General features: G+C 44.4%; 1 protein-coding gene across 1 annotated transcript in view; it reads left to right on the forward strand.

Moving 5' to 3' along the window:
- The first annotated feature begins 1130 nt into the window (after window positions 1-1130).
- The window catches only part of angpt4 (angiopoietin 4), a 42756-nt gene continuing 16434 nt past the window's right edge, over window positions 1131-27452 (forward strand). The window contains exons 1-2 of the mRNA XM_028429651.1: window positions 1131-1248; window positions 4072-5563. Of these exons, the coding sequence (XP_028285452.1) occupies window positions 5171-5563 (393 nt within the window). The 5' untranslated portion in view covers window positions 1131-1248; window positions 4072-5170. The remainder of the gene's footprint in view (window positions 1249-4071; window positions 5564-27452) is intronic.

The following is a 27452-nucleotide window of genomic DNA, read 5'->3' on the forward strand; positions in this document are numbered from 1 at the left end:
TCAGTGCAGTCCAGTCTCCCTCAGTGCAGACCAGTCTCCCTCACATTTCTTACGTTTCTTTGCTGTGTCTTTAAAATATTACGTATTTAAGCATTCAGATGAGACGAGCATAGACAGATAGATAGAATGACACCTCTGTGTTTGCTTGAGCGCATGTGTATCTGCAATGACACTAGTAAACTTTGGGGTTCCGGTAGGAAGCCGTACCTAAAAACTACTACTAAACGTTTCCTACTTCACAGCACACGTCACATCCGCCTGCCTCTCCTTCCCCATTTTTCAAAGGACGAGGCAAACTGAGCTGGAAGCAAAGTTCAAACTCATGGCTGAAGCAGCGAATAAACAGAAGAAAGATGAGGAGGGGTGTCCGGCTGACGGTGGCCTGGTGCTGTTACTGCTGGACCAGTAAGTAAAGTTGATGGTTTACAATCTATATCAACTGCCTCCAAAGCTTCTGTGTGCCAGCTTGTGTTGTTGATCTAGCCCTCAGAGTTTGCTGGTGTGTTGCAGTCGTAGCCTTCATCGACTGTAGGGGGACCCAGTGAGTAGTTCCTTCACTGTGGGGCTTTAAGATTGAGGTCTGTGGGGATCAAATCACTTTTGGAGTCAACTGCAGTTGTTGACACTGTTGATGTCATTTCACGGCCTCGGAGATGAGTGCTTTCCCTGCACACTGTCCTTACCCCGTCCATACTGACAGCTTATTTTCAGTGCATGAAAGTGCCCGTGGCTCTTGTTAATAAGCATGTGTCAAACCTTCCCTCTGTTTGAACGAGCTGAAGTTTCTCAGGTTTCATCCTGTTGTGTGTTTTTGCAGGTGTTGAGTGTTACAAAGTGTGAGGAGGGTTGTGACCCCATCCATCATATCTTTGCAGCACCATCGCATTATTCCACACCCTGATGCTGAGGTGCCTCACAGTGCTTATTCACAGTGTTTACTATATCACAGCTCCGTGGTGTACGTGTTTTTCCAGTGAAGTGGTCGTGGTGTTGAAGTTGTGTGACGGTTGTCTGGCTCAGACGGGGTTGTGAGATGAATCGGTTGCTTTTTCACTGTGTGCCATGTTTGTGCATTGCCCTAACAACCATCTGAGCCATCTGGCCCCGTTGCTTGGTGAGACTGGCTGCACTCCATTTGGTTGTTGCCATGTCACTTATTATGTAGCAGAGAAAGGAAAGAAAACACAGCAGGCAGTGTGAGGTTGCAGAATCTCCATCCACTGATGGTTCGGAGGAGCAGATGCCACGGTAAACTTAAATGTAATGTTTTCACAGCTGGCAGAGACAGCTCTGTTTCTGTGACTAACCATGTGAGACGAGTTTCTCTGCATTGATTACTGTGCTAGAAATGTACATGTATGAGCTGCAGGTTGCTGTGAATCAGGCCAGTTTTGTTTGCTGATTTTAAATAGAGTGGGGTTGTATTTTATATATTCAAATGTTGTTTGAATTCAAAGAAAATGCCAGCAGCTGTGATGTGTATGCCTGTAAATACATCTGTGCATCTAAAAACTTGAAAGGCAGCTGAAGGGTTCTTTGGCCTCTGTATAGTCTCTTTATAGACTTTATAGACTTTTATCTTTGTGCAGCATAATAGCAATAAGTATTTAACACATTTTTGGACTATTATTAACCCTCATGGATTGTTCGCAAACACTACCCTTATGTGTTGTTCGGGACAAAAACGTCCCCTAACTTTAACGCTTTTAAAAATATATCAGATAAATATTTTTTTGAAATTTTTTTGCATAGACCTTTTAATTAACTTCAGTTCTAATCAACAGTAGTGAAAAAATCATTTTCCCCCAGGATTTTAACCCTTTAATCACCAATTTTATAAGGGGTGGTGCTAAAAATTGGAAAAAAAACACACAAAATGGCTCATTTTTAACAACACATTAGGGGGTAAAGTTTGCCCACAGTGTACTGTTGACCTATGAAAAATTTTAAAATCATATTAACAAAATTTATGTAAAATTAAGCTTGTTGAGCAAAAATGATTCAATTTGTTCACATATTGACAAAGTTATGGCCAAAATAAACAGAAAAATTTCTCTCAGAGGACAAAAATGTCCTGAACAGTGCATGAGGGTTAAGACCCTGTCCCTGTCCTCTAAAGACCTGGCTCGTTAGGGGACAGAGTCGTGTGTTACAATTAATTTATCTTCACCAGTTCAGCTAGTTTAAGGGAAGGGTTGGCACCAAACTCTCCTTAAGTGCAAAGTCGTTCCAGCTCACTCCATCAAAACTCCAGATCCAACTCAATAACTTTTTTGTTTTGATTTGTTGATCCGTCGATGCGTCCGTCTGGTCTTTGTGTTTTATTAAAATAAATAAAAAAAACTTCAAAAAGTCTGAAAAGACGTTATACTTTTTGGTGCTGCAGACGAAACACATGAATCAGTGTCTGAGTTTTGATTTCTCTGCCACTGATGAAATACCACCAGCAATAAAGAACACAACTGAAAAAAGTCATTTAATAGACATTAAGTGATTCTGCAGATTGAAGTAAAAAAAAAACCCTTTTCTGTCTGAAACCTGCAGACAGGAAATCCTTCTTTGTCCTTTCTGTCTGTGTCTGTATGTTTCTCTCCAGTCCTGCTTCACTCCACCTTTGTTCTCACCAACGCTCTGCCTCTTTATCTGCTTTCTGTCACCTTTTGTGGTTTTTTAAAAGATATAGATAGAGATAGATTTACAGAAAAGCCCAGATATGTGCAGAGGTGTAGGTAGACTCAAACTAGTGAACAAATGAATGAAGTTCAGCTGGAAACATCATCACAATTGCAGATAAGAGCTACAAACCCACAACCTTTGTCTCAGTGAACTCATCTGTGAAGCCTCTGTTCAATATTCAGTTAAATGAACCTTTGTTACTGTCGTGTGGTATGCTTGAAGTGAGAGAGGAGACTTCAGGAAGAATCCAGATGGATAAATAAAGACAAAGTTTAGAAGGGGACAAAAAAAGAGACAAAGCTGAAATCAAATCCTGGAATAAAACCCTCATCCGCCCGTCTGTTCCCACAGTGGGAAGGTGAAAGGGCTGGTTCATGACTCACGTACCCTTCTCCTGATATTAGCCTGAAGAGAAGAATGTACCACCAAAACCCAGAACTGGAGAGGATAGAAATACCCCATGGTGTGTTGTTCTAATCCTCTCCACCATCCTGAAACGTCTGTAATATAGAAAGACAGGCGGGACACTGGAAGTTTCCAAAAGAGCTGCACCCATGAAGAGCCACTAGAGGCCGCAGGGGGAACTGCATGGATTTCATCACTTCTAACATGTTATTAAATTAGACTACAGAAGTTGTTTGGGACATTAAACATCCTTTTAACTGTGGTGTAGTTAAGTTAAAGTTCTCAAATACATCAACTCTGCAGCACTTTGAACATCTTCACTGCTAAATAAATGGCTACTTACTAACTACTAATTTTACACAAAGTTTTGACAGAAGGCAAAATTTACTGGATTCTCAGAAGTGAACAATCAGCATCAAGTGATTCTGTGCAGGAGCAGCAGCTCTATGTCTCACAGCTCTGTGCTTCAGGCTCTCTGTCCGCCCCCGTTCCCATGAGAATGATCTCCGGTCGGGGCAGAAGGCATTCGCTGTGTAACCCCTCTGCCCCCCCCCCCCCCCCCCCCCCCCCCAAAAGGACCAATGGGCTAACATTGAGCGAGCGACCCAGCCCCACCAAAAAATGAAGATGTATGCTGCAGCAAGTAACAGTAGACCGAGGTCAACCCCTGAAAATAAGACTGCATCATGTCAAAATAAATATGTTGTGTTTGGTAAGACGATGAGAGCAGCTTTTTATCTCCAAACAGAAACCTTCCATCTGTCGTTGCTGTCAGTTGAGATGTCAAATCAGTGTGTGTGTGTGTTTTATCTCAGCCTTTATCAAAGAATTCTGTCTGTATTTGTATCACTTGTGCAGAACAGTTTATCACTGTGCAAATAAACTTCCTAACTGACAGCTCACATTGTTTCCTCCACATGTAGAGATGGTGTTTCGTAAGCTGGGACTAAGCCGTCTGTCTGGAACTAATCTCTGTATGTTTCCATGTAGAGTGAAGAGCGGCGGACAGATGAGAGGCAGCGAGGAGGTACATCCTGCCACACTGAGAGTCAGTACGTGGGCTTCGTGGTCAGCCTCGGCCCCCTGATCTCCCATGATGCCCCTGGGTCAATCTCCAGCTCCAGCTTCTCAGTAGTGATGACCATACAAGGCATCAGGATTAAATTCAGAGCTGAAAGCAGAAAGTAGACTTCTTTTAGATCTGTCAGTTCCTTTCTCTTTCCTCTGTCTGTCAGCAGTTGAGTTTCTCCTCTCTCTCTCTCTCTCTTAGTGTTTTTTGGCATCTCTTATCTGACTCTCCCTCTCTGTGCTGCCCCCTCTCTCTCTCTTAATCTTCCCCTTTTCTTTTCCTGGCTACTTCTCATTCCTCCTTTTTTTGTGTCAGCCCACGAACACAGAGGGTACTCTGATAGACCTCCCTCAGGTCTCCTGTCCGTCCACTCCTCCCTCTCCTTCTTCGTCTTCTCTCTCCTCCTCCTCCTCCTCCTCGCCCCCCCATCTTCCCTCCCTCGTTCATTCCTTCTTTTCTCAGCCAGCTCTAGATAAGAAGGGGGCAGAAGTAATTCTCTTCAGCCACTTCTGAAACTGGAGCCGCTGCAGAAGAGTGGGAGTAAAAAATATTTCCTCTCTGGACATTTAAAAGTTAGATGTCCTTTTGTTGTTTGTACATCACTGTTCATCACTTGTACTCTTGGACTCTTTCATTTTCCTGACTTATTATAGTCTAAGCTGTTTTCCTGGACCTGCACCTGCACCTTCACAGACAGGAGCCATGAAAGACCTGCCCAGTGTCCAGCCAATGGATCCATCCTGAAAGAATCACCAGCAAGAAGAATCAAATTAGGAGAAAATAAAGGAGACCTGACATCAACACAAGCGAGGAGAAAACCAAGGAGCAGGTGTTACCTTCTCTGGAGTTAGACTACCAGGAGGAGAAGCTGAAGAGACCAGTCCCCATGGATTGACTGTGAGGTGCAGATGTTCCTGCACACAGATGTTTTCCTGAGGTGAACTGGTGTCAAAGTGTGAACAGCTTCTCTTGACCTTCTCTGCTCTGAGAGAAAACACTTCAATACATCTGCAGAGTGTCATGAAAGGCTTAAATCTCAGCCGGGGGTCCCTGCTGCTTCTGCTGCTTTGGACGCTGTCAGTCGTCACAGTGACGGTCAGCGCTGCGAGCACAGAACGAGGAGCCGGAAGAAGCCAGAGAAGAGGAGGAAACGGCGGCAGCGGTGGCGCAGAAAAGAGGAGGAAGTTTCACCGCATCCAGCATGGCCAGTGTAGCTACACCTTTATCCTGCCGGAACTGGACGGGTGCCAGGCCGGAGGATCATCGCCGCTGCACACTGAACAACAGGGCAGCTCTCGGGGTGCCACAGGTGTCGTGCAGAGAGACTCGCCGCCGGGAGATGGCGAATGGTCGTCTCAGAAACTGCAGCGCCTGGAGAGCACAGTGCAGAACAACACGCAGTGGCTGCAGAAGGTAAGACACATGTTTTATATGTTCACTGAGGGAGGATGAATGATATATAATATAATATAATACTCTACTCTGTGACGTAATGTGTGGAATCCAGGTTACACATTGATTAGCACAGAATAGCAGAGTGTGTGATTGGGACCGTTTAACCCTCTGAGGACTCAGAGAAACACGACAACACTCAACACCAGGTCAGGATTCCCCCAGCTCACTTTGCAGCTGTGTATGCAGCGTGTGTGTGTGTGTGTGTGTGAGACAGCTCGGGTTTTCTTGTGTGCTATTCTATAGAATAGAGATCAGAGTTTCAGGTTATGACCAGAGGCAGCTGGTTTCAATCAGCAGAAAAGCAGTGAGCACGTTCCCTCCTGTTGTCCTGAGGAACTGTAAGTCCTTCTAATCTAATCTGGGCCTGCTCGGTGTGTAATGAGAGCCATTGTAAAGTCTTGTTTTCTCATTATATCCCATATTTCCTGCAGACAGGTCTGGCTGTCCAGAGTAAAAACCCATTTTCCAGTTTTGGAACTCTTAAGTCCTGCTTTGCTCCACTGATGCTCTGTGAAGGCTTCAGACACACCTGCCACTGATGACATGTTGATGAAGATTCTCAGTCATCCAGGTCATCATACGTAGAGAAGATTGAAGCAAGGCGTCTGGACTGAGTTTTTTTTTTTTTGGGGCTGCTCCTGCTGTGTCCTCCAATGTGCAGGAGGCTAGACCACACCTGTACATGGGGAATGTATAAATACTTACAATTTGGTCACAGCCTCTAGTTTGAGACATTATGGTGACTGTGGCACTGGGTCTGCAGTTTCACTTTGACAGTCCTGATGACACTGGTTTTATTTTCATGATGCACATCATTTGTGGGCAGCAGTGGCTCAGTGGTAGAGCAGGGTTGTCCAATAACTGGAAGGTTGGTGGGTCGATCCCAACTCCTCCCTAGTCACTGTTGTGTGTCCTTGGGCAAGACACTTTACCTGCATAGCCTCCAGTGGACTCACTGGTGTATGGCGCTCTTTGCTGGGCTGTCTTAAGCAATTTCCCCATTGTGGGACTAATAAAGGTTTCTTATTTATTTATTTGTTTCTCCTCCTCCAAGCTGAGGCAGCGTGGCTCTGCTCCACCAGAGACCTGTTTTTTGACAATGAGTAAAACTCAGGATCAGGTTTTTTCAGCATCGTTACAGATGCTGGCTCTTCATCTGTCCTGATGTGAGATGCAGAGGCTTAATTTCCTTCCAGCAGGACTCTGTCTTGTCATAATACTGACGCAGTGGCCTGTATTCAGACCACACAGCGTCAGCTCCTCTGTCATCTGTGGAACCACTGAGCCTTCAGATTGAAGTGATTTGGGTGCAGCAGGTGATGTTGATCCATTAAATCAGATTAGTGAAAGGAAAACATTTTTGAAAGGGATCTGTGTGCAGGAGTCCCCATTCATCTTCATTACAATCATTTCAAGCTTACACAGAGTAATGCTGCGGTTTTACAGTCATAATTTCACAGAAGGAATGCAAATTTATTTCGTTTTTTAAACACTTCCAGACAGCTGACACATACCAGTAAATGTATGAAAAAAAAAAGCGGCCTGGTCTCCTTCATCACTGAATAACAGACTGCTGTCATGGACAGTAGGCGCTCTGTGCTGAACAGGCCTGCAGGCAAAGCAGAAGTCCTCCCTCAGCTTCTAAATGTTATTTTCCACTGTCACAGAAAAACCCACGGTGACCAGTCACAGCTCTGTGGTTAAGGCAGAGCCTGCTGAGAGTGTCACATATACACAACTGTAAATCAGTCACACTCTTCTCAGTACAGTGTATAGATAATATTTCATTGATATATTACATGTAGTGTTGCAGCGTTGTATTGGTCTGTTCTCCCTGTGTGTGCGTGCGTCCTCCTGGTTAGTTCGATGATGATGATGTCCATCTCTCTGTGTTAAATGTTATGATGTGAGGTGTTAAGACGATGCACAGCAGCCTCTCCTGCAGTGAAATTAACATTTTATTTTTGGTGATTAGATTTTCCGTGTTAAAATGCCATTTCTTTCCTTCTTAAATGACTGAGCATCAGACCTCCTGGAGGAGGGTGGTGGTGCTGGAGTAGAGGGGTGGAGATGGGGTGGAAAAAGGCTGGATGAAAATGGTTTGAAAGAGAATAACAGTGAAGTGATGGTTCATAGAGTTACAGAGAAGACATCGTTAGACCACCGTTGTGAAAGGTGTTGTGAGGTGGTGTTTTCCATTTTTCAATGTTTTTACCTTTGTAATTTCAAAATCTGTCCTCAGATTAAAACTCCTCATTGTAACAGTTTGATCCGCTCAGATTACGACTGATACACGGCTTTAGAAACATTCCAGTGTAAATGGAGCGAGTGAGATTTTCATTGTTTCTGCTGCCCACCAGAGTTGATTTCTTTCTTCCAGTAGCTGAAGGAGGGATTGAATTACTGTCTGAAAATATTTTAATCTGCACAGAGAATAAATGCAGAGTGCTTCACTGGATTAAAGATTTAAGCAGCACTTCTAAACGAGTGTGTGAACGTGAGGTGAAAGTGCATATAAGGACCCGTGTCGGTGTGTGTGTATGTTTACCACCCACACTGTTAAACCTCAGAGAGGAGATGTGGGTCAAGTCCAGAGCTGAGGTCTGCAGGAGACAGAGGGGGACCTCTCACCTTCAGGGATCAGTCGGGGTCAGACAACTATATCTAATCTGTCAAAACATTGCTCACTGTCTTCTCATCAAAGCTTCAGTTCAGATTAGAGATAACTATGTCTCCTCTTCCTCTCTTTGTCCCAGTTTTTGTTCCTGATTAGAGTTAAGGTGTCAGGGTTGAAGTTTTTAACCCATAAATCTACGAAGAAGAGGCGTAGTCCTGTTGTCGGAAATCCTCTGTTTAACCAGGTTTGATCTAGTTTAGGTTTAAACCTTCTTTTCAATAGATACTTGGCCACAGTTGTGTATAAAAAGGGCTTTTACAGCAACTACACATGTGCCCAATATAGGTATAGAGCGTTTATGTTTATTACAGAGCTGGAACTATTCACTGATCTATTACCAGGTCTGTCCCGTCTAGAATATTGCTGCCATTTTTCTTGCTGTATGGCCAGAAATCAGTTCTTCTTCATGGTCTTAAACACTACAGTAAACAGTAGTTGTCATGGTAGCAAGTACTGTTATATATTATTTACAAATTGCAGATAAGGACAGATGAGGAAATCCTCACATTCGTGCAGCTGGAAGCAGACAGTGTGGATATCTTTGTTTGACAGATGAATGAATTGAAGAATGTTGGCGTCCTGTTTACACAGGCTTTGCAGGACATCACTGTTTTCCTGCAGACATTTTGAAACCATGACATACAGTAGATACACAACGTGCACACAGCAAAGAGTCCTCCGTACAACCACAGCTGCCTTGTGTCAGGATGTTGGACTGCAGCAACGTATCCAGTCCCCCAAACCCTCCTCGTGGGTTCACTCCATTTATTCAGATTCTTTGTGCACTGGTGGCAAATGTTCTCAGGAAGTCACAAATCAGAATCTGAAGGCTGGGGCCCATCACTGTGCAAACTGATTCATTGTTTTGGCTCCAAATGGACAAAGTCTACAGAATGTGACCTGACAATCGAGGATTCAAGCATGATGCAGTGGCAGGTTGTTGAGAGCATCGGGTAAATGTCCTGATTCACTGATTCAAGTCACAACTTGTACTTTTTCAGTCAAAGAAGAACTGACGTTCCTCTGCAGTTAGTCATATTCGGGGTTATGGGACTTCTTCAAGGAAAGCCTAAGGCAGAGACCCCCATGATAACAGATATGGCATTGATTTAGTCAGATGCAGAAGCAGCTTATTAGAAGCAGAGAAGGAGCAGCCAGGCTGAAGCAGTTAAAATAAGGCTTCCTGTATGAGATTTGTCCGATGAGATGCGTAGAAGAGAATCAGCTGAGCCATCAGTGGATGTGAGCTGGCTTTGTTATCGCTGCACTCAGCTGATAAACATGGATTTGGGAAGAGCATGACTTCATGACCTGAACGAATGCCATGCTCTGAGAGTTTGGACTCTGTTTGTGGTGTGAATGGAGAACAGAGTTACTGGCTGTGACGTCACAATGTGATACTAATTTTTTTTAGGAGAAATGAGGGAACACTTTGTTTCACAGAACCATCTGGAAGGTCAAACATTTTTAGAGGACAGGCGCTTTCCTCAAAGGACCTCTGGGGGGCAGATTGGCTGAACCAGGTGTCCTTCACCTTCTGTCACAGGCTAAGTCCAAACAATCAGATCATGGATCTAGACTTGTTTCCAATATCAATAAAAAAAATCACCCATTTTATATTAATCTGCACTGTGTCAGGCTTTAACCACCACTGAGTCACTGTTTGGTTTGTAGGAGGCAGTCTGGTGGTTTTTCATAGAGTGGGTCTGTAAACAGCAGTAAGTGAGGTAGTTAACAGGGGGCTTGTTTAGTTTTCTGCCAAATGACTGACTTCAAATGGACCCATGCCTGAGAGACCGAGGGACAGAGAAACAGGAAAGCCGCTGCGGTTAGATCACAGCCGGGCTATCAGCAGCTACGATACCACGCTTTGATGTAGCCAAAGGTTGCGTTGATGATAACCCTCTGCAGAGAGAGACAAAGACAGCAGGAACCCTGACTGATCTGAAGTTTAAAGCACAGGAGGCCCGGTTGAAGTGAGAAAAAAACAAATGTATGTTGAGCAAAGTCGTAAATCTAAACTGCTGCATGTGTATCTTATTATGAGCTGAGTTACAAGCCTGTTTATGACACGTATTTGTATCAGCAGTAAAAATGTGGCTTGTTCATTATAATGGAACTGATACCAGTCATATGGGTGATTCAAGAGAACTGCTAGCATGCACCATTTTTCTCTATATTGAATAAGAGCTGAGGGACAAAGAAGAAGAAAACAAACATGGACGACAATCGGCTCGCTGCTGCTGTTGTCTGTGCAGCTATCTGCTGGGCCCGAAAAATTCAAACATGTTTGTATGACTGTGACTGAGGTGGGGTCTGTTCCCCTCACACAGCAACTGATTTTGGGGTCGACTACACATGACGACTGATCTTGATGTGGATGCAGACTGGTGCAGACTTTGGTCGACAGAGAATCGTGGGTAAAATTGAGCAAAAAATCATGTAGTGCCCCCCCCCAGCCTAACTGTGTTGTCACCTCACATCTGTTGAATAGAAAATGTCCTGGCAGCCGCCATTGGTTCAGTCATTTTAAAAAGGAAAAGGGAAGACCTCGACAAAGCAGCGTTTGCTTAAAAATGTCACAACAGTGACTCACCACAGACAGCCATGTTCTCAGAAAATATTTACAGCGAAGAGTTCTTCTGTCTTTTGTGACTGTGCTTTCTCTTCAGTGGTTCTCTACATGCTTAAACAGCTGCACTACCTCGGGCTATCATGTCAAACATGTTTCTGTGTAATTGACGTCAGGTAGCTACTCTGTCACTTCTCAAAAACTATCAGTAGATCTAAAAGTAAACTCTGATAACGTGCACTCAGTATTAGTTTTCAATAAACATGAAAATTTAAATAACAATTACAGAACAAAATAACGTTTTATTTAAAATAGGTTAAAAGAAGACTAATGTAGTTCTGTAAAGTGTCCACCGTTTACTAGAGTCCTCATATGGAGCCTCTTCATCAAATGCCTGCGTTATTGTTTTAGTGACGTCATTAGCTGCTGCCTCTGTCTGCATCTGACACAACACACACACACACACACACACACACACACACACACACACAGGTGTAGATGAACTGCTGCCGGCACAACAGCAGCGAACCTGAATATAAGGAGCTGGTAATGTTCAGAGAGGTGGGCGCGTACGTGCTCGTAGCATTATAATACATTCGTATACACGCGGCCCTTCCACTGCGACACATGTCGCGCGCGCACACACACACACACAGGCTTAGCAGACGAGCCGCTGCTGCCGGCAGAAACAGCACCGAACATAAAGGTGGAGTTGGTTTTAGGGACCAGTTCCTCCGTTTTCTTTTCGTTTTCAGCCGTAGCATTTGAAAACAAACTCCACAAAACAAAACAAAACCTGATTCAGTTAGGAGCAGTGCAAAAAACCGCGGCTTTGACGATCTCAAAATCGCGTCATCTGAGATCGCGATTTTTGGTCTAAAACGATAGATCGTTCAGCCCTAATAGGTAATCAAGACTCTAATAATAATAAGACTCTTGAGTGAAAGTGTGCGCTGACAGTTTTGTGCAATAAGTTTTGTGTATTCACAATAATGTTCCAGGCCCAATAATGACAAACTGAGGAGTTGTGTCAGATACTGTTTGACCTCCGTCTAGAGGAACACCTGGTCTGTGAGCTGCTGCTCTGTGCTCCATCATCCTTCACGGGCAAACATCAAACAGCTCTGAGCAGACCCCACTGACAGCACTAATAGCAGCCTAATGATGCCCATTATCTTCCAGTCAGTCTAAACACGACTGTCCACAATTCAACTCTTATTCAGCTGCCTGTTTAATGTGAGTGCTCCATATAAGAGGCAAGCTCTGATTAAGAAGAGGAAAATATACCTAAATGTTCTGCTGACTCAGCATAAACTTTATTGATTGATTTGGTTTATGAGCATGGTGTCGGCATGAGTAAATGGTCCCACTGAAGCTACTTTCACCATGACTTTTTTATATTAATATTCAGATTACACACCTGTGTGGCTGCATCATGAGAAGTCTAGTCCCTGTGCATCATTTTCAACACGTGTGTCCTGGTAGCTTTACTTCTGTTTAGATTTAAGGTTAAAGAATTTTCAACAACAAGCAGTTAAAGTATCCATTACACTGTCTAAAATGACCAAAACATCTCAAGAAATCCAAATCATTGAAGCCAGACTTCTGTCAGGAGTCCTGCAGCTCATACAGCAAAGAGAAGATCCAGGTCTGGAATCCCAGTGGTGACTGTTTGAAAGGCTCCTGTAGTATTTTAAAAAGTTAGCAGTGTGATCTTTGAACTGCCTCCGCTGTAGTGTCCTTGAGTCGGACTCTGCAGCTCTGAGCGCAGCCTGTGCTTCGGTGAACGGTGAACCTGAATTCATTTTTGTTCCTGAGATTCTCTGTCGGTTTACTCCCCTGTTGGGAATTATTAGGAAATGGTTATTGAGGACTGGAGGCAGTGGTGGGAATGTCAGTGGATGGTTTTACCACAGCAGTGTGTGTTATTATGAGTGTGTGGAGGTGTTTCTAAGAGGTCTGACTGCTGCATGCTGGCTGGTCGTTTATGATCTGTCACCTCACATCTGTTGTGATGAAACGTGAATATGTCCTGGCAGTCGGTTTGGTCATTTTCAAAAGGGAATAGGAAGACCTCGACAAAGCAGCGTTTGCTTAAAAATGTCACAACAGTGTCTGACCACAGACACTCTGAGTCATGTTCTCAGAAAATGATAATGTGATGTAATGTAAAGGCCTCACAGCCGTGTGCTTCTGCTGTATACATCACACACACACACACACACATCATGGTAAATCCAGAAATACGCTGTGGTTTTATTTTGATTTTATTGAATATATATAATTTAATAAAAATAATGAATTGCACAACACAATAAAACAAGAACTAGGGATGTCCCAATCAGGTTTTTTTGCCCTCGAGTCCGAGTCTGAGTCGTTTGATTTTGAGTATCTGCCGATACCGAGTCCCGATCCGATTCTCTATAAAGGCAAATAGCAACTCAATCGTTGCAGCAAAACCTGTGTCTGTGTGTGTGTGTGTGTCCAAAGCACCACGCTAGGAGATTTCACACACGCAGCAGCTCATCGAGGTCTCGAACCAGGACCTCTCGCACCCCTACCCATACCCCTACACTACAGGACACAGGGCCACCCTGCACAGGCCTTTGAGAGCCCTAATAAATATATATCCGAGTCCTGATCGGGAGGTAATGTCCGATTCCGATCGAGTCTGAAATCACGTAAACGGGCCCGATTTCCGATCACGTGATCGGATCGGGACATCCCTAAGAAGAACCATAAAAGTATAAATGAAAAACACATTAAGAAGGACTGATGCAGGAAATGGACTCACAGGGGATGTGGCTGTGTTTCCGCTTGTGTATCTGTGGTTACTGTATATTTTTGTGTGAATATGACTGAGGTGGACTTCATTCAGAGCTATGTGCTGGTCTACATGGCTACATGGTCACTCATGTGTATGGTAGAAATATCATGACCCTACAACTTAGATCATTGTTGATATTAGAGAGACAGGCAACCACTGAAAACTAAAACCACTGACTGTAAAATGGTTTGCACACCGCGTTTGGCTGCCACTGTGTGCATGTTATCAGCGGCAGACTCGCTGCAGCTGCTCTCTGAGCACATGTGGCCGGTGTTCCTGCAAAGACTTTTAACTGCCCTGTGAAGAGGAAAAGGATAAAAAAGAAACGGGCCCGTTTACAGGAGTTTCCTTTCAGTGGGAGCCAGGTCGGCCTCCTGTATATCACTGCTGCTGATTGCTGTGCTCTTATCAACACAGTGAATCTGACTGGCTGCCGGAGACCCACTTTAAACAGGCTGGTAGAAGGGAAGGAAGAAAATCTGCTTGTGTTTCTATTTAGAGGATTACCTGGCAGAAAAATCATAGAATTAAACCCACACAATCACAGAGATTAAAAGTGACGAGGAACAGTGAGTCAGTCCCATAACCACAATGTCTGACACCTCAATCATGTCAAATCACTAAAAACTAACTAAGCAGTATGTCATCGAAATGTGCAAAGTTCTTCCATGATTAGTGGATCTCTGCTGTGTGGTACGATTCATATAGAAACCAGCTGAAAAGACTGACAGGAAGCAGCTCCTTCCTAATAAGGCTGAGATGATGGTGAAGCTCAAAGAGGAAGTCCTGGCAAGAAACGCTTAAGCTTTTAAACCCACTGAGGCATCCGCTCTAAGTTACTATAAATCCCAGAGATTTGCTCTTTGTCAGGATAAAACTGGAGGGAGACAAAGTGGGTGGAATGAAGGGCAACAAGAGTGAGAGTGTCTGAGAGAGAGAAAAACAAAAAAAAAAGAGAGGAAGGAATCAAGAGGAAGACATAGTTCAACACTTTGAGACAAGCCAGCCCATAAATCACCGGAGCAAAGCGAGATGGAGAGGAGCAAAGAGGGCGGAGGAGATAAAGTTCAGTCAGATGAATGCAGGGGAGGAGAGAGGCGTGAGGGGAAACACAAGACAGAAACAAAGCTGGGAGGACGGGAGAGATGAGAGGGATGAATAAATAACACAAAACTCACACATCTTCAACTTTTGAACAAAAAAAGAGGTGAAACACACAAAGAGATATATCAACGGCACAACCGTCGTGTCCTCACAACCATACGAACGCTGTGTGTGTGGAGTGTTTATGAAACAATCCATAACATCATTTCTGATCATTTCTCCCCGTTATGTTCTGCAGCTGCTTGTTGTCTCACTGATTTTTAAGAAATCTCTGAGACTTTTTAACAACACTTAAGTAAACCCAGATACTGAGATATGTTACACAAACACACACTTTTCTTCTAATCAGCTGATCTGTTGCACAATGAATGACCATGATTACATGCATATATGAAAACAATGTGTGTGTGTGTGTGTGTGTTTCTGTGTGAGAGACACACACACACCAAAAACCAACAAAACGTGTAGAAGCAAAACACACACACACACACACACACACACACACACACACACACACACTAATCAGCTGATTCCCTTTGGATGTTCATGGATTCATTTGTCAATTAGCTTTTCCCAGAGAAATGCTGCTGTCAGCAGAACAACTGGAACAGACACACACACTCTCTCTCTCTTTCTCTCTCTCTCACACACACAACTTTCCCATTCCTACCCTGAGAGCTGCCTGTGTGTGTGTGTAAATATAAATTGTTATTTGCATGGGTCAAACAGCCTCATGTGGTTTAAGTACAGCATGTGTGTGTTTCCAGAGAACATGAAGGACTGCAGTGCGGTTATGAATGCCATTAATTAAAGGGATCGCTTTACAGAAACCCAAAGCCTGAACCCCCCTTAGGAGCAACAGTGTCAGGAAAAACTCCCTTTTAGGACCCGGCTCATAAAGGAGAACCTTCCTGCTGATAGTCGGCCGGGTAGAGGAGGAGAAGAAGAGGGAGACAGGACAGAGAGGATGAAGGAGAGAGAGGAGAAGAAGAGAGAGACAGGACAGAGAGGATGAAGGAGAGAGAGGAGAAGAAGAGGGAGGACAGGACAGAGAGGATGAAGGAGAGAGAGAAGAAGAAGAGGGAGACAGGACAGAGAGAATGAAGGAGAGAGAGAGGAAGAAGAGGGAGACAGGACAGAGAGGATGAAGGAGAGAGAGGAGAAGAAGAGGGAGACAGGACAGAGAGGATGAAGGAGAGAGAGAGGAAGAAGAGGGAGACAGGACAGAGAGGATGAAGGAGAGAGAGGAGAAGAAGAGGGAGGACAGGACAGAGAGAATGAAGGAGGGAGAGAGGAGAAGAGGGAGACAGGACAGAGAGGATGAAGGAGAGAGAGAAGAAGAAGAGGGAGACAGGACAGAGGATGAAGGAGAGAGAGAGAGAGAGGAGAAGAGGGAGACAGGACAGAGAGGATGAAGGAGAGAGAGAGGAAGAAGAGGGAGACAGGACAGAGAGGATGAAGGAGAGAGAGAGAGGAGAAGAAGAGGGAGACAGGACAGAGAGGATGAAGGAGAGAGAGGAGAAGAAGAGGGAGACAGGACAGAGAGGATGAAGGAGAGAGAGAGAGGAGAAGAAGAGGGAGACAGGACAGAGAGGATGAAGGAGAGAGAGGAGAAGAAGAGGGAGACAGGACAGAGAGGATGAAGGAGAGAGAGAGAGGAGAAGAAGAGGGAGACAGGACAGAGAGGATGAAGGAGGGAGAGAGGAGAAGAGGGAGACAGGACAGAGAGGATGAAGGAGGGAGAGAGGAGAAGAGGGAGACAGGACAGAGAGGATGAAGGAGAGAGAGAGGAGAAGAAGAGGGAGACAGGACAGAGAGGATGAAGGAGAGAGAGGAGAAGAAGAGAGAGACAGGACAGAGAGGATGAAGGAGAGAGAGACAGAGGAGAGGGAGACAGGACAGAGAGGATGAAGGAGAGAGAGAGAGGAGAGGGAGACAGGACAGAGAGGATGAAGGAGAGAGAGAGGAGAGGGAGACAGGACAGAGAGGATGAAGGAGAGAGAGAGGAGAGGGAGACAGGACAGAGAGGATGAAGGAGAGAGAGAGGAGAGGGAGACAGGACAGAGAGGATGAAGGAGAGAGAGAGAGGAGAGGGAGACAGGACAGAGAGGATGAAGGAGAGAGAGAGGAGAGGGAGACAGTGTTAATGACATGAATCACTGGTATGAATCAGGCTGATGAGATAAGAGGGTACGAGGTGGACAGGGAACTGCTCAGTGTATTGATTATTAAGCTTTTGCATCAGATAACAGTGACAAAAGTCAATATTATTATTATTATATTATTTGTACATCAGTTTGGGTTTGGACCCATGACCTTTGTCACAAACACTGTAGTTTTCTTTTTCTAAGTCTTTTTTTGCTTTCTATTAATTTGTATAGCTTATGATCTGACAGTAAATCTGATCTTTTTAATCTGATTTTCCCACATGTTAACACGTCTAATTTAAAAGCGGTGGTGCTGACTCGGAGCCCAGTTTTAAAGCTCGTTTTACCTTCTCTGTAGACAGATTTTGTGCTGAGCAGCAGGATGTAACATCAGCAGCTGTGGAAGTCTGTGGAGCAGGTAGAAGAGCTGCGGTTTAAATACTGCATTTAATGGTTCAGTTTAATTTCAAATTGGACAAAGAAGCCCTGCTGGGACGAATTCTCTCTGTGCTGCTGACACAGGTGGCCAAGTCAAACAAAGATATTATGTTATGATGTTATTTAGTCGTGATTAAGAGCAGTACTGAGGGTGAAAGTGATTTTATTTGATGCCCCGGGCCAAATATTTCCTTAATTAAGTGAAAATCACTTCATGTAATAAAACGCTATCAAACACACGCAGCCTGCCAACGGTGCAGATGGACACTGATATTTCAGCAGTGACGTCTGTTGGGGAGAGTTTGTGTTGTCGGAGTAATTCAGTATGTGCCCTTTGTGTTTGTAATGATTATTCAACCTGTCACTGAGTACTTTGGCTGCTGCCATTAATTCAGTGCACTTAGCGCTACGTGCTGTATGACAACGCCAGCAGGAGCTGCTTTCTTTCAGCTTTCATCAGCTCCAATTATCTCAATAGCAGATAACGATGTTAAAAAAAAAAGGACTAATTTGATCGATCCCTCAGAGGCAGCCTGGGAGATTATAACAGAGGGTGGAGGCTGGTGAATAATACAAAGAAGATGGTGTGGTCTGGTTGGTCAACATTTATATTAGATATTATATTTTCTGAGTAAACCTGAGAGTGGGAAACCAGGACCAGTTCAAGCGCTTTGATGAAGCCAACGTGTGTTTGGTTTTGCTGGGAGCATGACGTCTAAAGAGCAGTCGTCATGTCTGTCTGTGGGACAGTGGAGGGACGATTACACAGTAAGGTCGATGTTATACCTGCTTATAAATGTAGAAACCCCTTAGGCCCCGTTCACACTGGGGAAAAAAATGTGGCTTAAGCAGGATTCGGCCGCATCCTGATCAATCCAGATGTGTTTTTTTCTGAGTGTGAACACCTCAAATCCGGCTGTGTTCAGTTTGATTTCAATCCGGCTAGATCCACCTCTCGTGGGTGGATCTAGGCTCAAATGTGGCTCAGGTGTGAACGCAAACGTGGCGAGCCAATTCCGCTAGCGACATGCTACTTCCGGTTCACGGGGCGCAACACGGGACAAAAAAACCACATGACGCATGCGCACACGCGGTCCTACCGTGAAAGGACTCTGTATATTACGAGGCGCCACCTAGTGGTTTGGAGGACAGCAAACATGCTGGATGAAGCCGGATTGAGTGCGGACACAAGTAGACACACTAGCCAGATTTGAAAATAGGTCTGAACGCATCCAGCTTAAAGGCTGTCTGGGCTCAATCCTACTCTAGCTGGAATGACTTTCTCCAGTGTGAACGGGGCCTTATTAGTTAGCTAATGCATGCAGCTGCCTTGTTGATGCACCTGTGGAGGTGAGAGTGTTTTGAATTTGGGGTTTTCAGGGTCCAGAGTCGCCCATTCTTCTTGTTTTCTTTGGTTTTCCAGTGTATGAACAGACGCCCGTCTTCCTGTACAGGTGTGTTGTGATGATGTTGATGAAGAGTCACAGGCACATGGTGGCACAGTACCACTACCTACAGTGAGACACAGCAGGGTTTTACACCGAAGTCCAAAATGTTTAGATCTGCCAACTGTGAAGACAAATAAGTCACATGATTGTTAAACTAATTAGACCCCTAATTATGAACTCCACTGGTTAAAAACATCCTAATTTGTTTACTGGGGACTGATGCTGCATATGACTTGGCAGCAGTCTCCAGAGCGAGCCATGTGCAGTCGACCCTCATTAAGCTGGTTAAATTGCATTGTGGGTAAAGTTGGAAGAAGATTTGGACAAGAACAAAATCTGTGTTTCACTCAAAGGTCACGCTGAGTTAACAGTTTATATTTGCAGTCTTGATGCTGTAACCTAGCAACCCTGTCAGCTGCAGTTTAGGGTTTGTTACTGGACCATGTTGCACAGTTTGGCTGCTGCCCCTGATTTAAAACTTATTCTACATGTTATATATTCCAGTGCACATCAGCAGGCGCCTGAAATTAAACTGTTTAACCAGTTTGGAAGGATATAGGCTGATTTACTTACGTGTAACCTCAGGCATGAGGTCCACGCACGCCCAGCTTCTCGGTCGTATATACACACGGCCGTCCAAACACACTCGGGTGGGATTGAAAATCATTATTTTGCCATTACTCCGGTTTTCTCAGGGGTCTTTGTGATAAACAGTCACTGCTTTCAAAACGTCCTCACCTCTCTCATCCAAAGAAAATGTTGTGCTGAGCTGACAAGAGACAGAGCACCACCACTGACTGGATCACATGTAAATATGAATTAAGATTTAAAACTGCAAACACAGGATTTGTTAGTTTTTGTCGCTGAGGTGGATCATGCAGATGTGGTGAAGCACTGTTTGGTGTAATGCTTCCAGGAACAGGCGTAGCTCACATGTGTGACTTTAATCAGAGTTTAATCAAAGCCACAGTTAGACGGGGGCGTCTGTTTATTCCAGTAAAAACGTTACGGACACGTTTGGATTTAGCATCCTTCACTTTGATGTGCCTCCACCCGGCCACGTCCGATTACTTCCTTCATGTTGTGTTAAGGGGAAATCTCACTGCTACACGCTGCGAGTGCCTCAGCGGTCCTTCACTCCGCTGACTGATACCTGCAGCAGTAATTCAAACATTCAGTTTCAAAGCTGTGTCCCATCAACTAGCATGTTAGCTTCCAGCTAGCAACTTCCCCGTGTGGACTCCAACAGCCGCCGCACCTATAGGATGTGTGCACGCTCAGTAGTCTGTCGTTCTCTTGTCTATGTCTCCACAGCTTCAATGCTTTGCTCTCTCTGACTGACCCTGACTCTGAACTGTGTGTTCAGTGTGGTTGACATAAGTTCCAAATAAAGTATGGACTCCTCAATCACTTCAACACTTTCTTGTTTCAGCCATGACTGTTTTCAACTTTGCTGCCAACCCCGTTTGCAGATGTGACATATGTGACGTGAGTAGGAATGTTTCGTAGTCTTTTTTAGGTACTTAGACTCCCACCTGAACCCCAAAGTTTCCATGTGCCAGTGCACATACAGACGCTCTCGAGCAAAGATGGAGGCGTCATTCAATTTGTTCTGAGTTGATGAACCATCAGAGTGATTTTGGAAATACAGTCCGGAGGCTGCATAGCTCTAAGTTGATTTGAGTTCCTGTTGTGGAGCCTGCTGTGCATTGAATGATACACCGAACACAGCCTTCAAAGGATGGAGTTCAGACAGCTATAGTTTCCAGTACTGTGGTGGCCTGGCATAGCTAAATCATTATTATTAAACACTGACTGCTGACTGTGTGTGACACCTCTTGTATAAAATCCTGGTCTGTCTGTTTGCAGCAGGGCGGCTGACACCGCTGGGTTATATGTGCGTGTATCACAAACACAGACTACACATCGTCAGCTAATGCATGTTTGTTTTTACAGTTTAACACACTAAGACCTTTATAGCATCACAAATAAGCTGAACGGCGGAGCAGGCTGCAGGATTCACACTGAGCGAGGAGAAATGAACACACAGCTGATTCACACTTACGCAACCTTTACATAGAACAGTTCTACCACACACAGTTGTTGTCACATACTTGTTAAGCTATACATTCATTCATAGCACTGAGATATAATAAAACTATATATTATTTACATATCACGCTTCAAGACACTCAAACAGAAAAAAAACAGTTTAGAGAATAAAAACAGAACACTGAAAATAAAATGACATGACTGATAATTAAAGGTTAAAAGAAAGGAGGTGAGTTTTGAGCATGCTCAGTCCGAGTCTGTATAGAGAGGGGCCAGCTATGGAGAATGTGAGTCCCCCACGGGTCGGTGCCTGGTCCTGAGTGGTGGAGAGAGCAGGTGTTTATCCAGCATGCCTAATGTTCGCTGCGTGCTCTGATAGGGACCAAAATATGTGCACTGCTGAGGTTTAAGTTGTCCTGTTCAGCAAGAACTCTTTGTGATCAGTCTGTGATCAACGACAATAACTAGTGATGTTAGAAGTCTGCTAAATGTCATTTAAATTTTGAATACAGGCTTAATGTCTGACTGTGATTGACAGCATTATACAGTGAAGCCACAATCGGAGCTCCACATGTCTGATATATGATGCACAAACATCATATATAAACTGATTCAGTCACATTTTGAACAGCCACTGTACAAATGAATACAGTAAAAGCACATTAAAGCTCGACATGAACAGATTGTGATCTGTTTAAAGAGCGGCCAGTGTTCAGCTCCTGTTACTGAAGCTGTGCCTCACTGAGGTGACATTACTTCCATATCTGCAGAGCTTCAGTTCTCTCAGTCCGTGTTTGTTTATGTGAGCCTGAGAGAGGAATCTCTCCTCTTGGCCCGCTGCTGCTCTTTCCCTCCGAGCAGTCGGGTCAAAGCACTCAGGCCCAGTTTGGGGGAAGCCAGCACCATCTGAATTGCAAAGAAAATACAAAATCCACTTCAGGCTCAGTCCGAACTTTATGATAACACATAATTAATCGGCTGGAATCTGCTGGCGCAATCAACTGTAGCCTTAACCCCCCCGCACCTCCGTGTAATTACAAGTTAAGGACAGAGAGTAAGAAGTGTGTTTCGGGCAGGGGGAGTTGCACCACATGAACAAACAACTCAGAGGCAGTGTTTACAGCGTGTCTGGGTAGAAAACGCTGTGTATTGAATGTTTGTGCGCGTCGCAGGATGCTCGGTTTGTTGATCTGCTTATGGCACTTTTTGTAATGAAAGTGTCCGTCTGGAGGGGAAACAAACACTGCAGAGAGGTCCGGTGTCAGTATCAAGTGGACATTCAGGCTGCTTCTATTAATACTTCTGTTTCTGCCATTTTCTGTGGAAAATAATGTGCATAAATTCCACAACAAAACAGAACAGTGTTCATGAAAGTGCCAGTGTCAGTCCAGACCACCTGGGTTTGCTGTGTAACGTATTAATGAAGAAAAATATAGCACAATATTGACAGTACTGAACTTTCACCCTTCATTTCATGAAGCTCTGCAGTTCAGGACAGTTTAGACTTCCTGATTTAATTAGATGACTTTTTCCTGTGGACAGAGACATGTTTGTAACCGAGATGAAAGCTTCATCTGCGACTCTGCCGTGTTTCATTTCCTTGTAATTGAGACTGGCAGGTGTGCATCCTTCCTGCAGATTGAATGTTCTGGGGTCACCGTGCTGATTTGTTGTCTGATGCTATCTGCATCCTCAGAGCAGGTGAGGGTTTGTCATCCATGCTGTGGTAAAGCAAACAGAACCAACTCCCCCTGGACCCAAAGACCACCAACATCTCAGTAAACAAGGGGCTTTAAACCAAACAAGTGTTGGGGAGAGCAGCGCATTCATAACAAAGAGATACATGATCATATCGTAGTTCTCTGTGCTTACAGAACAAACCCTTTTACTTTACTGTAGTGGACTCTAGAGCCACTGCTCTGCTGCCACTCAAACATGTTCCACATGCTCATTGTAGCTTAAAGACAGTGTAGATGAGTCAGCCATCGGTGTGAGGAAGAGGAGTCTCTGTGCAGAGCTGCTGGTCCCGGGCGGGGACAGCTGCTGGAGTCTCTGTCTGCAGCGTCCACAAACATTAGACAGGAAGCTTTGGTCCACACATGGACAGAGGAGAGCTGGATCCAGACTCCATGATCCCCAAAAGAGACAGATGCAGCACAGACAGACAGCCACGGACACAGTCTGTCACTGTGTGGACACAGACAGCTTAGACTCACTTTAAATTAAACCTGACTGTAGTTTGTCTGATCAGCAACCACCCCAGTGCATTCTGGGTGTTGAAGTTATGCTAGTTATCAGCCCTTTGTCTCTGTTTTCTTCGCTCCTGTGAAACCAAATTCAGTTATTTCGTGCTGTATAGACTGTCAACGCAGAAGCAAGTTGCAGTTTAAACTCAGTTTGTTCCTTCTTCTCCCTGTTCTGTGAAGAGAACAGATGATGCTCCTGATCCTGAACACATCAGCTCTAAAGACCTGAACACCTAATGTGTGCTGCAGAACAACATTCTTCATGTGGTGCATCATGAGTCCTGCTTTACATCCAGAGTGGATCAACATATGTCCAGTGTTGCATGTAAGCGATTATAAACAGCATTTTTCATGGAGTTCGACGAGTGAGTTTTGAGGCCTTCAGATAACAGCTTACATTAAACAAATATTGAACATGCACACTCGTGCAGCGCTCTGTGGGCTGCGGATTGCATGAATAAGCATCGGACCTCACAAGATTGTGAGTAACGTTTAAAGTAAGTAAAGCAGTTAAAAAGAATCAGACATGTCTTGTTTGATGGTCTCAGCTGAGGTTTCTTCTTTTTCCTTTCCGTGGTTGTGTAGAGGAAATCTGACACAGCAGGAGTTCCACATATGACAAAACCATCAGTCAGCGCTGTGTGTTCTCCTCTGTTTCTTTTGGAGCAGTTATGTGACGGTGATTTGTACGTCACAGCCTTTAACAGGATTCAGTCATTTCTCTCTAAGATGTGCAGTGCAGCAAAGATCTGCTGAAGCAGTAACACACTCCTCACGGCCCGTTCAGTGTCTGCAGGATCCAAGTTTGGGCCCTGAGCCATACTTTGAGACCCTGCTCATGAGATGACAAATAGGCCAGAGGAGGAAACAGGGAGAGAGATCGTAAGTGAGATTTATCTCCTGTTCAAAAGGCCACCAAATTTGTTAGTGCAGCAGACAGGCTTTTATCAGCTGGACGGGGATGAAGTACTCCTCCTCACTGTGTGTGTCTGTGTGTGTCTGTGTGTGTGTGTGTGTGTCAGACTGAAAGTGAATGGTGGTTCATTTTGTTTTCAAATCCCAGTTTAAAGAGTCATTTGTCACCCCACAGCTGTGGGCTGGCATTGTGGGAGATTTCAGTTGCCATGGAAGTCGACAGGCGGAGGGGCAAAGGGAGGACAGACTGATAGAGGGGCAAGAGAGATGAAGGTGGAGGAGGAGGAGGGAGGAGGACTTAAAAGTAAAACACTGTGTAGGGACAGAAAGAGGAGAAGGGAGGAGGATTGAAAGAAAAGTGACTGCTGCACGGCGGCAGTGGCTGCTGTTGACAATATCTGGTCTCAAAATTACAATTTATTCTAACAGTAAAGAAGCAAATTCACACACAAACAGAGGCCTCTGTGGTTGCCTGGCCTCACAGCCAGAGAACAACAACCATTCTTGTAGAAACACCTTTTATCCTATCTTGAGATCCCATAAAATCATGTCCTTCCCTAACTCTGCACCAATAGGGTCAGCTCAACTGATATTTAGTTTACCTTATTTGGTAATGGTTAAACCTGAGAGTCAGGAGAAAACAGAAAGGAAATAGCAGGGGGTCCCCTTTTGTCAATCGTAAACCTAAGTTGAAGTTAAGTTCTCCACAACAATGATCACTGTCCCATACGAGCGACTTTATGACGCCCCATAAAAGCTTACACATCTTCCCCCATGTAAGTTCACTTTAAGTCCTAACATCTCATAGGCTGTGGGTCAGATCTGGAGGTGACCAGGAAGACAAACTCACAGGAAGGGTGGGTCGAACACATCTTTTCTATCAAGATCTGGATTTACAGCCTTAGCTTGATATCAACCAGAGCTGTCTCCAAAGAGCAGTCAACAGCTAACAGAGGAAATGAATTACAAAAGTCTATGAGAAGTAGAGAAATGACACACTTCTCAATACATTCAGTATACCTGTCTTCCTTTGATCTTCTGTAAAACTTACTTAACACATAAGTACTCCTAAAACACATTACAGTAATATGCATAAAGTAATAAAAACTTCCTGTTAGGGACACACTTCTAGATATGTGGACCCACACTACATAACAACATCATGCAAAATAAAATCTTTCACCTAACACTGCGTGCAGGCTTATGAAGAAGGTGATTTCAGATGAATAACACGTGAACGTGAGGAGGTGTTGGTGGTGGACGGAGTGAAGGAGGCAGAGGTTCCCTGTGATTTGTGGCTGAGAGCCAATCTGACCGCAACCATGCAGAGCTCCTTGGAAAAGCTCTTCTTGTTCGTTCTCATTCCTCTCTTATTGCACACACACACACACACACGTTTACTGCAAACACACAAGCACATCTACTCCTGTCTTTATGAGGACTTTCATTAACATGATGCATTCCCTGGCTGCATGCTGTAAGTCTAACGGATAAGGCTGCTGATTTATCCAAACGCTGACATCTTATTCCTTTGTGCCAAAAAATGATTGCAAAGCACCAAAAAGGGTCTGTTTGGTTTAAATAAGAGGAAGATGTTGGATCAATTAGTTAGAGGCTTGAACTGGACAGATGTTGGAGCAGCTTTGTGTGCAGCTCTCTGGGGTGTGAGCTGGGGGCTCCAGAGCTGCTGCTGCTGCTCACTCTGCAAATCTGACTTCTGCTTTATTCTGTTGTTGACTTCATATATTGGACCTTCAGGGCTACATATATAATCAGACATTACTGTTCATCACTTGTAGTTATATGTATTAGAAAGAGGAGTCATGCGCTACTATCCCGAGATCTGCAGCTGATGGGTTAGAAATGGTTTGTAGAGTCTGTAAAATGTGGAGTAAATAATAAGTAAATATCCACAACATGTGGAGCTAACGTGCCTCTACAGACTCATTTTTCTTTAGTTTCTTTACATTTTTTCCTGTTATCCTGCATAAAGTCATGTCTGAGTTCTCTCTGCCTGCAGCCATGATGTGCTGTTTCCATTGAGGTGCAGGACTTCATATTGCAGTGAACAGTGAGCCCACTCTGATCAAACTATCACCAAGAACTGCTTGGTGTTCTGAGGGTTAATACCTTTAACAAGCAACAAGCCAAAAAACTGACAAGCACAGTGCAACTGAGAAACCTTCCAAAAACATATTCTCACTCAAATTGGTCCTCACAAAGATAGATGTATTAGCACACACACTCACTCATGCTGGCGTCAGGCCAAGCACCACAGCCATCGAGGGGCTCAAACATTCCCTTTTTATTGCTCCTACAGAGTGAACTCAGAACTTGCTCTGCTGATTCTGCTTCAGCTCTTCAGGGAGAGCAGGTAGTCAAAACCAAACGCTGATTCTAATCTGACATATGAAAGTCATTTTTAAAGACTTTTGGGAGAATATTTGGCCTTTACATAGTTTAACTATGAAGAGAAACAGGAAGGATGGGAACACGTGAGGGAGGAAATAAAAGACAAATGTGTCGAACCACATTCAAACTCACATGTACATCTTTAAAATCCAGTTTGGATTGATAAACAAACAAATAAACACAGAAGTAATCAGCTGATTTCTGTTATTCAGCCTCCTCTCCTCTGGTACTTAAGGCCCCGTTCACACTGGAGAAAGTCATTCCAGCTAGAGTAGGATTGAGCCCAGACAGCCTTGGATGCGTTCAGACCTATTTTCAAATCTGGCTAGCACACACTTGTGTCCGCACTCAATCCGGCTTCATCCAGCATGTTTGCTGTCCTCCAAACCACTAGGTGGCGCCTCGTAATATACAGAGTCCGTTCACACCGCGGTAGGACCGCGTGTGCGCATGCGTCATGCAGTTTTTTGTCCCATGTCGCGAACCGGAAGTAGCACATCGTTAACCGGAAGTAGCATGTCGCTAATCGGAAGTAGCATGTCGCTAGCCGGATTCACTCGCCACATTTGCGTTCACACCTGAGCCACATTTGAGCCAATCCGGCTAGATCCACCTCTCATGGGTGGATCTAGCCGGATTGAAATCAAACTGGATACAGCCGGATTCGAGGTGTTCACAATCAGAAAAAAACACATCTGGATTGATCTGGATGCGGCCGAATCCTGCTTAAGCCACATTTTTTTCCCCAGTGTGAACGGGGTATTAGACTGTACCAACCATGCCAGGTGCTAGGCTACAGCTATGTGGCTTTAAGGGAAGTTAGCCAGCTCTTATATGCCACTTTGAGTTTTGAGTTTTGCGTGTAACTTAAACAAACAAGCTAAACTTAGCCAGCTAACAGTAATGTAGCTTGCCTGCATGGATCTGGTGTTGGTGGTAGGGTAGGTGGATTGACCTCATAACCACCCAGGCAGCTGGAATGTCCTGGTATATGTGACATCACATCTAC

This window comes from Parambassis ranga, chromosome 18 (assembly GCF_900634625.1).
Source record: "Parambassis ranga chromosome 18, fParRan2.1, whole genome shotgun sequence".
NCBI classification, from domain to species: domain Eukaryota; kingdom Metazoa; phylum Chordata; class Actinopteri; family Ambassidae; genus Parambassis; species Parambassis ranga.